At 40.0% G+C, this 16,175-nt stretch overlaps 1 protein-coding gene across 3 annotated transcripts in view; it reads right to left on the reverse strand.

Annotated features, from left to right (window-relative positions):
* Positions 1-16,175, reverse strand: part of shroom3 (shroom family member 3) — a 122,887-nt gene that overhangs the window by 90,180 nt on the left and 16,532 nt on the right. For 2 of the 3 annotated variants that reach the window (XM_078271614.1, XM_078271613.1), the window contains exon 2: positions 11,861-12,015. In XM_078271614.1, the coding sequence (XP_078127740.1) occupies positions 11,861-12,015 (155 nt within the window). Of the gene's footprint in view, positions 1-1,158; positions 1,247-11,860; positions 12,016-16,175 lie in introns of those variants that run through there. The other variant, XM_078271617.1, reaches the window with a different exon arrangement.

Here is a 16,175-nt window from a genome sequence, read left to right on the forward strand (position 1 = left end):
TGGTGATAATCTTACCTCACCCCCCTCAAAAGTGTCAGGTCTCAGTTAAAAGAAGCCACAAAACAAAGGTGAGTGGTGATAATCTTACCTCACCCCCCTCAAGAGTGTCAGGTCTCAGTTAAAAGAAGGCACAAAACAAACCTCATAGGCTATGCTACACTGGGAACATCTACACCATATGCCCACTCCTACTCCTATCTACACACACACACACACACACACACACACACACACACACACACACACACAAATAGTTTATCATTTTGGGAAATGCGCTTGCTCACTTTCTTTGGTAGTGTGAATTAAGGCAATCAATATCAATCCCATTTCTGTGTGTTAAGTACAGAGCTAGGGACAGCATGTGGTTGTCCAAAGTTCAAACATACACCTACAAACACCTCGAAATCAAGCTAATCACCACATTGTATCTATCCATCCACCCAGTACTTCTGTGCAACGGCTTTGCTGGTTGCCTGTCAACCTCATGGTGACAAGAAGACTCCAGGAAGTCCCTACAACCACCGGTTGAAAAAATAGTTACAGCCCGTAAACAGCACTGATCAAAACACTAGACTCAGTGTTGACTGGTAGCTGGAGAGAGGTGCCAGTCTGCCATGTCACTGTTTTTACCTATATGGCAGTAATACGCACAAAGACGTTTTATTGGTAATAAAGATAATCAAGGAAAAATATTTGTGAAATGTCCAAACACACTTGTTACCAGTAACAAACTGCATTCCTACATGTTGGAACCCAACAACCTGAAACGGGCGTGACCTGCTCAAGCCTGTTGGCCAAAAATTGTTGAAGTGTCAAACTCTCCAGAGCTCACAATCGGTAGATTGACAACTGATAACAGACTCTTGTTTTTGTAGTGTTGTCCATCATTTCTATCAGTACTAAGTAATAAGTCTGATGGGCCAGGTAACAGGTCAGTTAGACGACCTGAAAATAAAATACAAATAAAATGAAATTGTGATATAGGCTGTCATTTTAATATTACATAGTAAAGTTTCTAACATCATACCACCAACCTTCACTTGAAGACTGATTCGAACTTGAGTGGGATTTGTCCTAAGTCCATATAACAAATTCACTAAAAACGGTGAAACTATGCAGACTCAAAACACACAAACACACATACTTCCATAGACTTACAGCTCTGACTGGCAGCTCCTCAGAAAACACTGGTTTGTTTTCAGCTTGTTGTGAGTACACCAATGGCATGGTTGTTTCTCTCTCTCTCTAAGTAGCTGTGGCTATATCTATCTCTCTCTGTCTGTTTACTACTCTTTCTCAGGCAATCAGGGCTCCCCAGAATGCACCAATCAGAGGGAGTGCAGCAGGTATGGAGGAGAGAGAGGTGTGGTGAGTGAGGCGTGTCTGACAGTTGTGTTTGGTGTCAACATCACACACACACCTTTTGTCTCACTGACATGCAAACACATTAAAAAAACAACTATACAACTAGCTTGCATCTGCTTCAGAAAAAATCTGTCTCTTGGACATGGTGCATTCAAACACCTGCCAAAGTCTCTCACACACACACACACACACACACACACACACACACACACACACACACACACACACACACACCTTTTCACAACACCTGCAAAATAGAGTACTGTCACACACTCGCAGACGTTGGTCTTTCTGAAGCAACAATCAGTTTAAATTAATAAATCTTGTCCCTAAGAGGCTGTTACTCTGCAGCTGCAGGAGCAGATCTGATGGAGTAATGCAAAGAGGAAGTGATTAAAGAGAAGAGCAAGACACTCATCACAGAACAGCTGTGCACAGCTAAATTGAAAAATAAAAATAATTAAAATGTACACCTTGAGTGAGCGTCGTGAGCTCATCTGTCTCTGGCATCACGCAATATTTCCCACACTGGCTGTTACATAGTTAAATACCCCCTTTCCATGGAAGTCTAATTACATAGATATTGCTATTTCAGTGTAAACAAAAAAAACAGGAGTGAGGGAGACCCTCTATGGGGCTGAGGCAATAATGTTATAATTGACAATAATAATAATACTTTGTTACATTTCTTCAATTTTAGCTACGTTGTTTTACAAGTTGTCATAGAAATGACCAATGATGTTCTACTGCAACGTCTTGTCGCTGGCGCAGGACAAAAAATTCTAGAGTGCTACATTTACATTTGCACTTTAGTGTTTTATTTAATTTTTTTATTTTTATTTTGATTGCAACCACCAGTATTATTGTCACAAATACATTTCATTAAGCTATCAAGCTTAAGCTTCATATTCATATGTTTCATGGGTCATAATTTGAATTTGCTGTGGGAACTGAAGTTATGTTAAGGCAGAGACAGGACAACTAGGTGACATTCACAGGTGTACAGACTTGAGCAGGTGAGGTAAAACAAGCACTGGAGCCCGATACAGGAGCCCTGACCAAAGCAGAAATCGAGGGTGTGACATGTGAAATAATCGTTGACTAATCGACTAATCGAAAAAAAAAATCAACAAATTAGTCGACTACCAAAATTAGTTGCAGCCCTACCCCCAGGCTATGCAAAACTTTTCCTTGCAAAATCTTACTTACAAAGTTACTCTAATGTTAGCTTTTAGATACATCAAAGTTGCATGGGGGGAACTTACTTAGGCCAGACTGCGCTCCTGCTGAGTTATTCTTTAGGCTATGACTTAAATGCTATCCATCTGCTCGTGTAAATGTGTGATAAAGTAATACTGTACCTACTGTAATTCCTCTCTCTATTAGATAAATTGCAGGTCAAAATAAGACTATTTAATTACACTTAATTACTGTTACTGCACGGTAGAGTGGTTGAATCAGTGTCATGTCAACATCCAAAATGTCCAGCACAAATCAGTAAAACAGGCAAACAGAGGTCAGTGTACCATGACAAATTACAGTATTATAGAAAGAATAAAATAATAAATAGCCATTGTTGCATACTTTATCATGTAAGCTGTTGATGAGGATCCTATTTAAAGTAGCTACTGTCTGAATTTAATAACCTGATGGCAGAGGAATAAAAGTTTCAACGATTACTATATGTATGTACAGTATGCTCATGTATAGCCTAGCCTACAACATCTACATACTTGTCCAATTTATTACAGCAAATGAATGCAGAAAGTTAAGTTGGTCAGAATATAGCATATATAATAAATATCATAAAATAATTTAGTTTAGGCTGTGCCTTAGTGCCTATACCTACCAACAAATGCCTGTTGTTAAGAAAACAAAACACCCCACACTTTTTTAGCCCTGTAGACCAGGGGTTCTCAAATGTTTTGACATCAAGGATCCCTAAACTGACAGAAACTAGACCATGGACCCCCATTTGATTAGATTTTGTCCAAGGGTCCCCATCTGATAGGATTTTTGCTTTTAGATGTTTTATTACAGAAAGTCTATGAATGAGTCTATAAATGAATCTAAGAAACATTGTGTTAATTATGGATGGAATTATAATGAAAAAAGTTATTTCACTTTTTGCTGGGGACCCCCTGGAACCGCCTCAAGGACCCCTGGGAATCCCTTGACCCCACTTTGCGAACCATTGCTGTAGACTGCTAATGTTAATGACCTCAATCAAGCCGCTTTGGTCAAAATCAGCTGCCCTGCCAAACTCCTGCTTCTCTCTCTCTATCTCTCTCCCTCACTTTCAAACCAAAGACTCGCGACGAGATGAATCCTGCAGCTATTTGCAACGCACCGTTCTGAAAGCTGCCAGTTTACACCAATGAGACGAGACGAAACGGTGTATAATCTTCATAGCCATAACTTTCGACTTTCCAGCTTTTTTGTATTTGGATATATTATTTGTTATTTCTAAATATGAATTTGGATAACGTTAGTGATAGTGTGATGCATGCTACAGTTCCATTTTGAGTGAGAAATCGGCGAAAACAACGTTTTATTTCTCTGATTTGCTGTTTGTTGCTTGTTTTAATGCCACCAGGCGCTCTTCTCATTTCAGTCACTCTCTACCTCGCTCGTCCACATACCATTATGTGCACGCGGGCGCTCATTGAGCCTCCGTCTCTGCCTTTTCCACCAGCTGACAGTTCGTGAAATATAAATAAAACAGACTGCAGTGCACGACGACACAAACAGATGAATGGTGAAGGAAGATTGATTCAAAGTAGTGAGTGATACAGAGTGCACTGTAAAAAAAATAATTATATATATATATATATATATATATTTATTTATATTATTTTTGTTATTATTATTTGGGGGGGCTTAGGAACACTTTGGGGTAGCTTCAGGCCCCTAAAATAGGCCTAACGACGTCCCTGAATTTAATCATATTCATTTACTCATTTACTGATTTACATTTACTGTACCTTGACTATTTTTGTATAATACTTCTGCTGTGTGCTACAGACATCATCTGACACACATATTGTGTGTAAAAATGCCTTTTCTGCTCAGAATTAGCTTGTATTTGTCTGCTTGGATAAGAAAATTCAGTAGGACACTATAGTCCAAGGGTGAATGCAGCCCAGGTATGCAATTGCAGAGTTTGACCTACTGCACAGTCCACTGCACATTTCCACAACATACAAATCAAGGTCCACTGTTCAAACCTTTTAGTCTGAGTTCAGAGCAGTACAAGCCCAAATTAACATAATAGATATTATCATACTAGTTCAACAGTATTTACCATATATCTACTTCTATAAAAACAGACCTGAGAGCAGTCGTCTTTTCGTGGTTCCCCATTAGGTTCTATAGGAAGCTGATCAGACCAAAACACACACCGCTGTTCTCTGCTTGTCTGGAGGAGAAATTCTCATGCCTTCCCTCCTTGTCACATCTTCCCATAATGCCATGTGTGCTTATACAATCTAAATCTGTCCTGCAGTGTGTGTGTGTGTGTGTGTGTGTGTGTGTGTGTGTGTGTGTGTGTGTGTGTGTTTCTGTCTGAAGTCTAAAGTCCTGTATTGTGTCATAACTTCCATGCGTCTTCCAGTAAATAAAGCTGCAGTAGCAACAGCAGCGTTGCTAGCAGTCACACCCAAAACCCAAATATATACCTGGCTTTCACCTAGGCATCAACGTGAAAAGAGATGCTACTTGACAGTGACTGATTGTGTTTTCAAACATCCAATGTGTCCATCTCCACAAAAATACACGGACATAGTTCATTTCTGTCAATTTATCTGGAAACTCATCATTTCATCATTGATCCATCCAATTTATGTAATAATTTGGGATCCACTTCTTAGCTAGCTACTGTGTAAAACTAACCATTGCTGTCCTTGTGCTAAGACCTGATTAGAATGCTATCTAAACTGACCAAGAGAAGCTAGCATTAGTGTCTGACTCATACACTATAAAGTCTGACGACGTGACAGCTCCCCTTACCCACAATTTCCACCAACTGCGGAACGGCTGCGGATCTGCTCCGGAACGGCGGCGGAGTCAATAGGTTTCCATTCCAAGTCAATGTGTGTATTTTCACTGACTGCGGAACGGCTGCGTTCCGACTCCGTCCAAGCTCCGGTGATCCGCAGCCCTCCAGAGCAGATACGCAGAGCTTCTATTTTTGCCGGACGCCGGAGAGCTCCGCAGCAATTCAGCACAGGGCAGATAGGGCGGGACAGGAAGTCAAGCTCAGAAGCAAAATAAAACATCCGGTTAATTTTCAAAATAAAATACACCGTGCTCACGGTGGATCATATTTCCCTGCACTACACCTTGAAAACGTCATAATGGGCGGAGATAGGTCTGAAGTCGGAATGGAAAAGTGGTAAAGTGAAGCCAAAATCTTGATCGTCCCCTGGTGGCTGGCTGCAGTATAGGTCATAAATCCCACCCCCCACCAATCTGTTTTATTTTTCACATGTAATCGTATGAGTCACAATTCCAGAATGTTTTTTTATCCTATCAGCTCCTTCAACTTGCATGATTCATTATGAAGCAAAATGTGGCCATCAGAAAAAGAGTCACATGGTTTAATGGAACAGGCACTCCAGGATCCGGCCAAGTCTCGGCAAAAGGACACGGCTCCTGCAGGAAACCAACGCAGGCAAGGAGGCCAGCTCACTGTCCAACACCTGCATACTGGCCAACAGGATGTCCAGCAGAGGAGTGGCAGTTGATTGTTCAATTCCTCCATGCTTGTCTAGCTTCCCCCTTTGATGTAGAGATGGACGCAGAGATGGTCTTGCTTGTCCATGTCAGGATCATAGCCATAGGTTGTAGCTGATAGCAATCTTCACCTTTTCCTCTGTGTTTGCTCCAACACATTCTCACTCCCATCGCGTCAAAAAGCGATGCTTGGTCAGGTGCCTTTGGTGTTTGTTATTGACGCAAAAAGTTTCCTTTAGCGTCATATTCAGACGCGCTTGGTCGGGACTCTTGCCGTCACTTTTGACACACTGGGTCAGGGCAATTGGCGTCACTAATTAAACTTCATATTTTTGGCAAGTTAGACAGTGTGCAGGAGTTTCTTTGCAACTTTTGACCTGCTTGTCCCCCTCCGACGCACTCGTTGTAGATGTGTGTAGAAGTATTTTTCTGTACAAAGGTTAAGTTTTATATCATCGGATGCACAACAATTATAGGAGCAGTTGTTGTCACTGAAAGTCTTGATCTTTGGTCTCAAGATGGCAGCGTCCATATCCGGAATATTTTGGCTTCACTTTTGTACAGTGGAAGGAAGTGGAGACGTGTCGTTCATCTTCATATACACTCTATGGTATGTGGAAACTGTACCCTTTTATCATACCAGATTTGTAGAAGTGTGACTCAAACTGAGGAGCAATTTGTAAAACCTATTTAAAAAAAATACATTTAAAGGTGCAATATGTAATAGTGGCAGCTAGCATATAAAATGGTTACTGCAGATCAAATTCAAAATACTAGAGAGAGCAGGCCCCTCCTCCCCAGACTCGAAGTTTACGGGGTTGCCAGGTTGAGAACGCTGAACCCAATGTCCCACAATGTCAATGTTAACTAGATGCTAGCATTGCCAGACATTACTCCACAGTGCAGCAAAGTATGCTGGCTATGTTGACAGTCATAAAAGCTTGTGCTCTCGCAAAGCTCTGTACCCAGCTGACATAACCCTTTCTTGGCTTAAAATTACCGCAACGGCCGCTAAAAAGACCACGACCTCTGAGAGCCACTGACCAGGCGGGAGTACAGGTTGACGTAACACACGTACGTCACCAAATTAATTTCCTTGTTTCTGATATGAAGAAACAAGGACAACAAAACAAAATGTACAGTGAAAAACATTTCAGACGGTCCTGCCAACATTTTAACATCAATGTACGCTGTAACGTGTTTTCACTCTAAAGTCGCTGAAAGCTGCTGCTGTTTCAATCCTGTTGGCTCTCTGCAGCGGGCGGGGCTGCTGCTCAGTCCCCCCCGCTACTGACGTGCGCACACACACAAACACACACGGTGGATGCAGGAAAAACTGAAGATGAGACGTACACGATAACCTAAATTGAGGACAGCTACGCTCGTTATTGTAAGTGCAATGATAAGTTAAAGTCCAATAAGTACTTTATCAAACCGTATAAATGTGTGTCCCAGTCCAGGATAGGAAATTAACTAACAATGTAAAGATCAACAAGCCATTGACAGATATGTTAAAATTTGATTAATTCAATAAATTATAATTTTTTGTCTTAAATCCACCAGCCATATTATACCAACATTTGCAGCATCCTGCTTTTTGGTAAGGTTACTAGGAACCCTCAGCCCAGAGTAGTTTTATTCTCCCCGAAACAAGTTTCCTATTTATTTTTAAAGAAGTATACCCAAAAAATGCAATTTTCACTGTCTCTCGCAACTTCATTGCAACAAAAATACAAAAGACATCGCAACTTCTATCAAAAGTGGCCCAAAATCAGGCATTTTGGGCCGCAACAATCTCAAAAAAAGGCAGCGAAATCCTGGAGGGACTGCATTATATACGAGAAGTGATAGATTATGCTAACATTCAGTAAGAGTAATTTGATGTTTAAAAGCTGTTTAGAATAATTCTGCAAAACCCAGGACTCTTCGTTTCTACTGAGGTAATATTTGTAGCTTATGGCTGTGTCTAAAATCCCTCCCTCGTTCAGTCTTTCACTACTCCCTACATTTAATCAATAGTTTACTCTATAGTGAGCAGTAAATTGAGATATCGAACACATACTAATCATCATCATTTTGCAAAATCACAGACACTGTAGAGTTGTACAAAAGTATTTTTTGCATCTATTAAATGTATTGTGGGATTGTTAGCAGAAGGTAGTGTACATGCCATGGACACAGCAGAAGTGAGTGAACTTTTTTTAAACATAGCTAACTTCTGGTAAAGCTGAAACCAGAGCTAAACACAAGTCAGTAACTGTCTCACAGCTACAAGAAAATAAATCTACCTTATCAGACAGTTCATTTTGATAAAGCATGTTACTGAATTGACCAACAGATATCATTTAGATGGGCATTAAATACATTCAAGTTCACTTTTATTCTCTATATACAGCACTAGTAATTAATGATGACAGATAACAGGTAATGAACAGTGTTTGCCTGCCTGTGCGTGTGTGTTTATTCCAGACAACTAGCTGTGATTTGGACTATGAACCAGGATGTCAGTAGATCCTGACCGGTTAGAGATTACACTGGCTGACTAGAAGGAAGGAAGGAATGAAGGAAAGAAGCATGAACAAACAAACGAAGATAGGAGGGAACTTCTTAAAATGTCATTCATATGGGCTCTTTGTACGAAGATAATCACCAATCTAAGACATACTTTGTATCAAATTAGACCAAACTAGAAATAATGTGACCTTAACTAGACAGTAAATGCACAGTTGTACCCTAAATAGACAACATACACCTAAAATATGCTGTAATTAGTTCACTATTAGAACGTAATAAGCTCTACTTTGTATCAAATTAAAAAACTAGAAATAACGTGATCTTTATTAGAGAGAAAACGAACACAGTTGTACCCTGATTACAGTAACAATAGACACCATACATCTAAATTATGCGGTAATTTGAAACTGCATATATTGCCATATTAAACCCCAAATATACTGTATTTAGTTACTGTTATACCAAATTACACTCTAATTAGAAACCAAATATCGGGCACAGCCTTTTAATGTCATTTGCTATCCGACCACAGTAACATGAACGCTGCGAGGACTGTTTGATCTTATTAGACTTTCTTAGAAGGTCATTTGTAACAAATTACAACAAAACCATACCGTAATCTAAAGTGGGATTCATCCTTGTTTCCCTCTGTCAGATCTTGTTACATCTCATTACACTTTCTTAAAAAGTAATTAGTGACACGAAAATGGCTAATTGGTGGACAGAGTTCCACACACGTAAATATAAACACACGTGGTATTTTAAGATATGTATTTATTTATTTATTGATTGATTGTGTAGGCCTATTGTAGTCTCGCATTGCCAGACCTTCCTCCACAGTGCTGCGAAGGGGGGTCTGGCTAGTCCACACAGCATTCCGGGATGGGAGAAAAACATGCCCTGTTTATTGGCATTTCTTTAAACCAATCACAATTGTCTTGGGCGGTGCTAAGTGCCGGACGGAGCCCCGGTGCCGCTGCAAAATAGCCTCGGAAAGGAACTTGTTTTGGTGGAACATGTACGGTCAAAGGTTGTTTTAGTCGTGGAACAGAAAACTCAGATTGGACAGATAGTCTAGCTGGTGACTCGATTTACACGGCAGAGATCTGAGGAGCAGTTAACTATAGTCCTCATAAATCGACCAGAGTTTAAAATTACAACACAAAGAAAGTGGAAGGTAACGGACATCTGGCCGAAAAGAGTCATTTTTTGGTGGCACCGGAGCAATCCTGGAAGTGAAACGTGGTGAACTGTTGCAGTTCGCCTGTGTATGGTCACAGCGCGACACTGGACTGTTCGTCGATTGCCTATGAAGAGAGCACAGAGTATTATTAGCCTATTCCTTGAAGATTTAAATAATTAACATAACAAACAGTAAAATTACAACATAGGGGTAATATTATTGATGTTACAGTTTCTGTAATAAAACACAAAGAATATAAATAGGACCTAACGTTACATGAGTATAGGAGTTGTCACAGCATTAATAAAAGCATTTAACGACTGTAAATGAGATCTGCATTCCTTCACAACAAAAATAAATTACAGAGCAAGCAAACTAGGCTAGCCAGGGAACACGGAACACACTAACACTAACGTAATTAGCTTAGTAACGTTACCCAGCAAGGCTAATTTAATTAATAAAATAATAATACAATTAATTTAATTAATAAAAATAAAATACATTTAATTAACAGACTAATTACTGAAATAGGTCTTTACCAGTATTGAAGTATTACAAATGAATATGCTTAACATCGACGTCAGGAAATACAGAGAATCTAGTTATTGTGCTACATGAACGTTATAGCAGTAGTATTATTACTTACCATCAGCGATTTCTGCACAGAAAAACAAGATGAGTGGGAACCATCTGCGCCCTGCGTGGCAAGTGAATGAGGCGGAAGTAAACGCGCCGCAATTTCAAAATAAATGTCTCTGAACATAAAGTTGTGAATTCTTCATAATTAATAATTAGTGTCTAAGTATAGTATAATTTGGGTCTAATGTGACATTATATGCAGTTTCCAATTACAGCATAATTCAGGAATATGGTGTCTAATTAGGGTATAACTGTTTGTTTACTATAAAGACCACACTATATCTAGTTTTGGTCTAATTTGATGTAAACTATGGCTTATTACATCTTATTAGTGTACCATAAAATAATGTAAGACCCATATTTCAATACAGGTTTAATTCAACATTAGCGTAAAGATGCTTGTAGCCTAACACAAAATAATTGTGACTTTAATGCTACGGTATTCCTACTTAATTGACAAATATAATGATTATAATTTTGATATTAATTTAAATGATTTATACAGTATAAATACCACATGCTTACAAAATGATGCTGTAGGTAAAACTAGCTAAAAAATGTGTCATGTTTAATGACTTAATAATTAATCATTTAATTAGCATATAACCTGCAGTGTAAACCTAAAAAGCATAAGACAGATGCCGAAACATAAATTACAGCATTTTTAGTAAACTAAATGGTTAATATAATCGCGGTGCAAATGCTCACATTGTCACGTTTTAGAAACATTATTGCTTTGTTCAAATGAGTCACATAACTAACATTCCTGATATCAATTTAGCGTAAAGCGCCCACACGGAACTCCCATGCTGGGACAAAACTTTTATAGTGAGAAAGTTAGTTTCACCTTTATTTCTGATATTTAACATATATAAAAGGATGAATACTGTGGGCATGCATACCTTAGTGTGAATATAAGTGATTATAACTGAATATTGTCGTGCATCTGAGTTTCTATGTTCCACTCACTGTCTCATTATGCAAATGCATCAATTCGGCTGTGGAGGAGAGTACCAACGTTAATCGCCGCTGCTCCTGGTGACAGAAGATTTTTTATGGTGGAAAAACAACACCAGAAACCCATCTATTTGGTATTCTAAATGTTATCTTATTAATATGACGATATAGGAATGTGCAGAATAGGTATTTAGTATTTAAGTTCTGCTACACAACCTCAACCTGATGGGGTTATAAATAGCCAAACTAACCAGGTGAGCTATGAGCTAAAGGTCAGTATTGGATTCAATTCAACAGAAATATGGCTTTGAATGTCAGGTTTGGTTTGGGTCGCAAATTTGACAGTACCAATCAGTTTCACTTGAGTTGTGCCTTATAGACACGCTTACATGCTGGGTTTGGGTCTCAGTTTTAGGCCCATGCAGAAGTCATAACACACACACACACACATGCACAAAGAGTCTGTACCTGCGGATGGTGAGCCGCAGAGTCTTGTACGATCCTTTGACCAGAGTGATGGCCTCCTGTCTGTATCCAGTCAGCTCCACGTCGTTGATGATGATAATCTCATCCCCCACCAGCAGAGGCTGCTCCAAACTGTCTGCCTTACCGCCCTCCTCTACCTGCACAGGCACAAACACGCAAATAAAAAAACATACTGTAAGCCCACATTTACTGAGAAAATTGCATAGCACAAATGTGCACCACAGAGGTCAATGATTTTTGCAGCCACAATGTGCGTGTAATTTACTAAAGCACCAGCTCATTATGCAGTCAAGTCCTGACCTCCAAAAGCAGTCTACGAGTGAGGGAAAGCTCAGCAGGCAAGACCACCAAGCTCAGAAAAGAAATAATGAATAACCCCAGAGGTCTACTGGTTTCATACTGCCGTGCCCCCAAACCTGTGCTATGCTAGGCTAAACATGTCCTGGATCTCTGTACTGGAAACAGTGTTGTCTGCATCTATGTGTATATCACTGTGTGTGTGTGTGTGTGTGTGTGTGTGTGTGTGTGTGTGTGTGTGTGTGTGTTTATCATCTTTATTTCACATCGTCTTGCGGCCTTGTTATCTGTGGATAAGCTTATTCAAAAAGCGTCGGTTGTCAAAATGTCTCTGCACACACCAATGTCACCAGCTGATTGATTGATTGATTGATTGTCTAACAAACCATCTTTTCTACAGTGGCTAAGACAGTCCCACTGCCCAGTGAAGTCAGACAGTTAAGCTGAGAATAAAAAGTAGGTGGGCCTTGGATCATCCAGACCACATCTGGAGGTGGTTTACATTTTGATCAGATTTCAGCCAGGTATAAATAACATCTGTGCAGTTTGGACTAGTGTTGTCCAAAATATTGATTTGTCTATACCAGAGATGTTCACAAGTCATTTTTTGGAAGTCCAAGTAGAGTCTCAAGTCTTTGAGGGGCAAGTTCAAGTCAAGTCTCAAGTCTCTGGCCATCTGATCTGTCCCTAACACTGTATTGTTAAATCTTATGAATTAAAATCATGTCCTGTAGCTACCATCCATACAGTACAGTATCAAAATCAGTTGTAGGATAACTTTATGGGGTCTACTTAACACATCCCTCTAGCCCTCAGACCTGGTGAAATATTAACCTAAGTCTGTCACATCATATGGATACAACTATAAATATACAATTTGCCTGTTCCCAGCATTAGCACAACACTTTGCAATGCCATTTATTTTCTAAGTGTTAGTATGCTCAGTTAAACTGAGAGAGATCTGGGAGATCCGACTCAGAGGAGGAGAGGTTAGTGAGGCCAGCGTCTACATGGCAGGTGACAGTGCGCATGGATCTGCTGCGCCACGCATGAGTGAAATAGTAAATAGGACTACAGTAACAGAAACATGTGCAGAATTAAGACATTCAAGACGGCCCAGTGTTTGGTGGACCGGGTACACCTTGTTCACTTAATAGCATACAAATCATCCACGGGATCAATTACGCATCATATGAGTTTGCCCACCCAGTTTGTTCCTGGGGAGATGGATCCGTGCGTCCCGCCTCCTGTGCGCCATGGATGTCTGAGCCTCAGCAACTACTAACTATAAAGATACAATTTGCCTGTTCCCAGTATTAGCACAACACCTTGCGATGGTTAGCTTGTTACCTGTGACAATATACGCTAAATGTAATGTCTCTTTCACATTGCAAGTGACTGACCTATCTGGGTGCATTTTGAGATGCCTGATGAAGTTCGACACACCTAGCATTTAGCTGTTCGCTTACTGCCACTGTTTACGAAGTTATTGAAAGCAAAACTAATGACAAAAGGCACAACTCTGGGAGGACTTTGTGTCGCCATCGTCAATGCATTTTTTTATATGTGAGTGCGTGCACATAAGGCATAGCGCATGCGTTATGTTGCATATTATGACAAAGGGCAGGGAACATGCAGCTCGTCATACGTTTCCCCAATGTATATGCACCAATAAAAGAAAATCAAAATACATGAATTTAAAATGCAATAATTGCGTGAAAACAGGTTGTTGACAAGTCTGAAGTCTTTTGGGTCGAGTCGCAAGTCAAGTCTGAAGTCTTTTGGGTCGAGTCCGAGTCAAGTCTGAAGTCAGCTATTTGTGTGACTTAAGTGCGACTTGAGTTTGAGTCTCAGACTCGAGTCCCCATCTCTGGTCTATACATATTGATTCTGAATACTGATACTCTTTCTTCTCTCCAACACCTTGTTGACACACAAAATGCTGCAGTGCCCACATGCCCTGCCTTCTCTCATTCACTCACAGTGCTGTCATATCGTCCCCTCATCTCATTCACTCCAGTTGAATATAATAATTTACAGGTTTTGTTCAGGCCCCCAGAAAATGCGCTGGGCTTTGAAGTCAATTTGACATAGTGCTGTGTTCATCATGGGATGCCCTAGGGCCCAAAAAGACCTTTTCCAAAAACTTACATGGAGAAAGAGACGTCTGTAAATCAGTGGATAAATTCTGTGTGTGTGTAGCAACCCCCACAAAATTACTCGTTTCACTATCTGAATTTGCTCCAATAACATTTGGAAAGTCTAGAAGAGCTGCACGATTAAATCACTTAATCCCCATTCAAGTTATCGGAGCGGAGCAGAGTTCTCTAGTCCGCCTGCTCTATGGGCCACACATCATCCGGTAATCAGAATCAGAAGGTTTATTGCCACAGTAAGTTACATTTATGAGGACTTTGCCTTGGTGATTGGTGCATACATAAACAAACAAACATATAAAACATTAACATGAAATAAACAATAAAAACAGAAACAATTAAAGCTGCAAGCAGCATTGGATGGGTCCTTGCGCCTCTGTCGGGGTTACTGGCAGACGCTGCTCCTTGCCACCGTGCATTTACGCTCAGACACTGCAAATCGTCACCAATGAAAAGGGAACTCCCTGCTGAGTTCAATGATACCTCACACAAGACTCTACAGCATACAGTTCATTAGCTGTGAAAGGGGGTGTGGCTAAAACATAGGGGGCGGGCCAAACCATGACCAATAAAAAACAAACTCTCTGCTGAGTTCAATGATACCTCACACAAGACTCTACCTTAAATGGGTCATCAGTTATGAAAGGGGCGTGGCTTAAACATAGGGGGCGGGACAAACCATGACCAATAAAAAACAAACTCTCTGCTGAGTTCAATGATACCTCACACAAGACTATACACTAAACGGGTAATTAGTTATGAAAATGGGCATGGCTAATGCATAGGGGGCGGGTCAAACCATCACCAATCCAAAGGAACTCTCTGCTGAGTTCAATGATACCTCACACAAGACTCTACCTTAAACGGTTCAAAAGCCATACCGGGGGGCGTGGCCTGAGTACATGGGCGTGGTTAAAGTATAGGGGCCTACTCAGTATCAAAAGTAGACCACACATTCTAAGTTTCATGTAAATCTGTCATATTTGTCATATAAGGCTGATTTCCTGTTGCCAGCGGGAGGCGCCCCAAAAGTCAATATTTCCCTGTATATGTTCTCAGGCCTGGACTCTTTGTTGATTGTGGGAAATTTCAAGCAGATATGACAATATACACTGTAGTTACAGCCACTTTCTCGTTCATCACTAAACACTCAAAATGCCCACACTGTTTGACAAAAAGTTTTTCATTTAATACATTTTCATCGTTAAGGTCTTAAGATGACACAGACCGAATTTGAAGTCAATCTGATGAAATGTCTAGGAGGAGTTTGTTAAAGTATTTATTTATTTCTGTTTATTTGAATAGGGACAGATACAAAAAACATAGATTATTACACAAAGAACTTTGCACACCTCGCATACACACAGCTATACATATCATATGTCATGATCACACTGCTGTTGCTGTATGAACCATGCTTTTGATAGTTTTTTAAAGGTGGACATTTTAGTCTTTATATTTGTAGGAAGCCAGTTCCACAGATTGGCTCCTTTCACAGAAAAAACATTTTGGGCAAAAGATGTTTTACAAAATGGAACTTTACAGTCTCCACATACAGCAGCTCTTGTGGATCTGGAGGATTCCAGCCTGTTCACAAATTTACAAAGTGGCTCTGGTGCAAGTCCAGTCAAACATTTAAAGAACAACTTTATGTATTTAAGATGAACAAAATTAACAAAGTTTAAGATTTTATGTTTATTTAAAATGTAACAGTGATGGAATCGAATGGGCTTTTTATCTAAAATGTTTAGGGCATGGTTATAAAGCCTCTCAATAGGCTTTAGGGTAGTTTGGCTAGCCTGGGACCAAACAGTGGTGCAGTACGACAGGTGGGACAGGATCAT

Source organism: Sander vitreus, chromosome 16 (genome assembly GCF_031162955.1).
Source record: "Sander vitreus isolate 19-12246 chromosome 16, sanVit1, whole genome shotgun sequence".
Classification (NCBI taxonomy): Eukaryota; Metazoa; Chordata; class Actinopteri; order Perciformes; family Percidae; genus Sander; species Sander vitreus.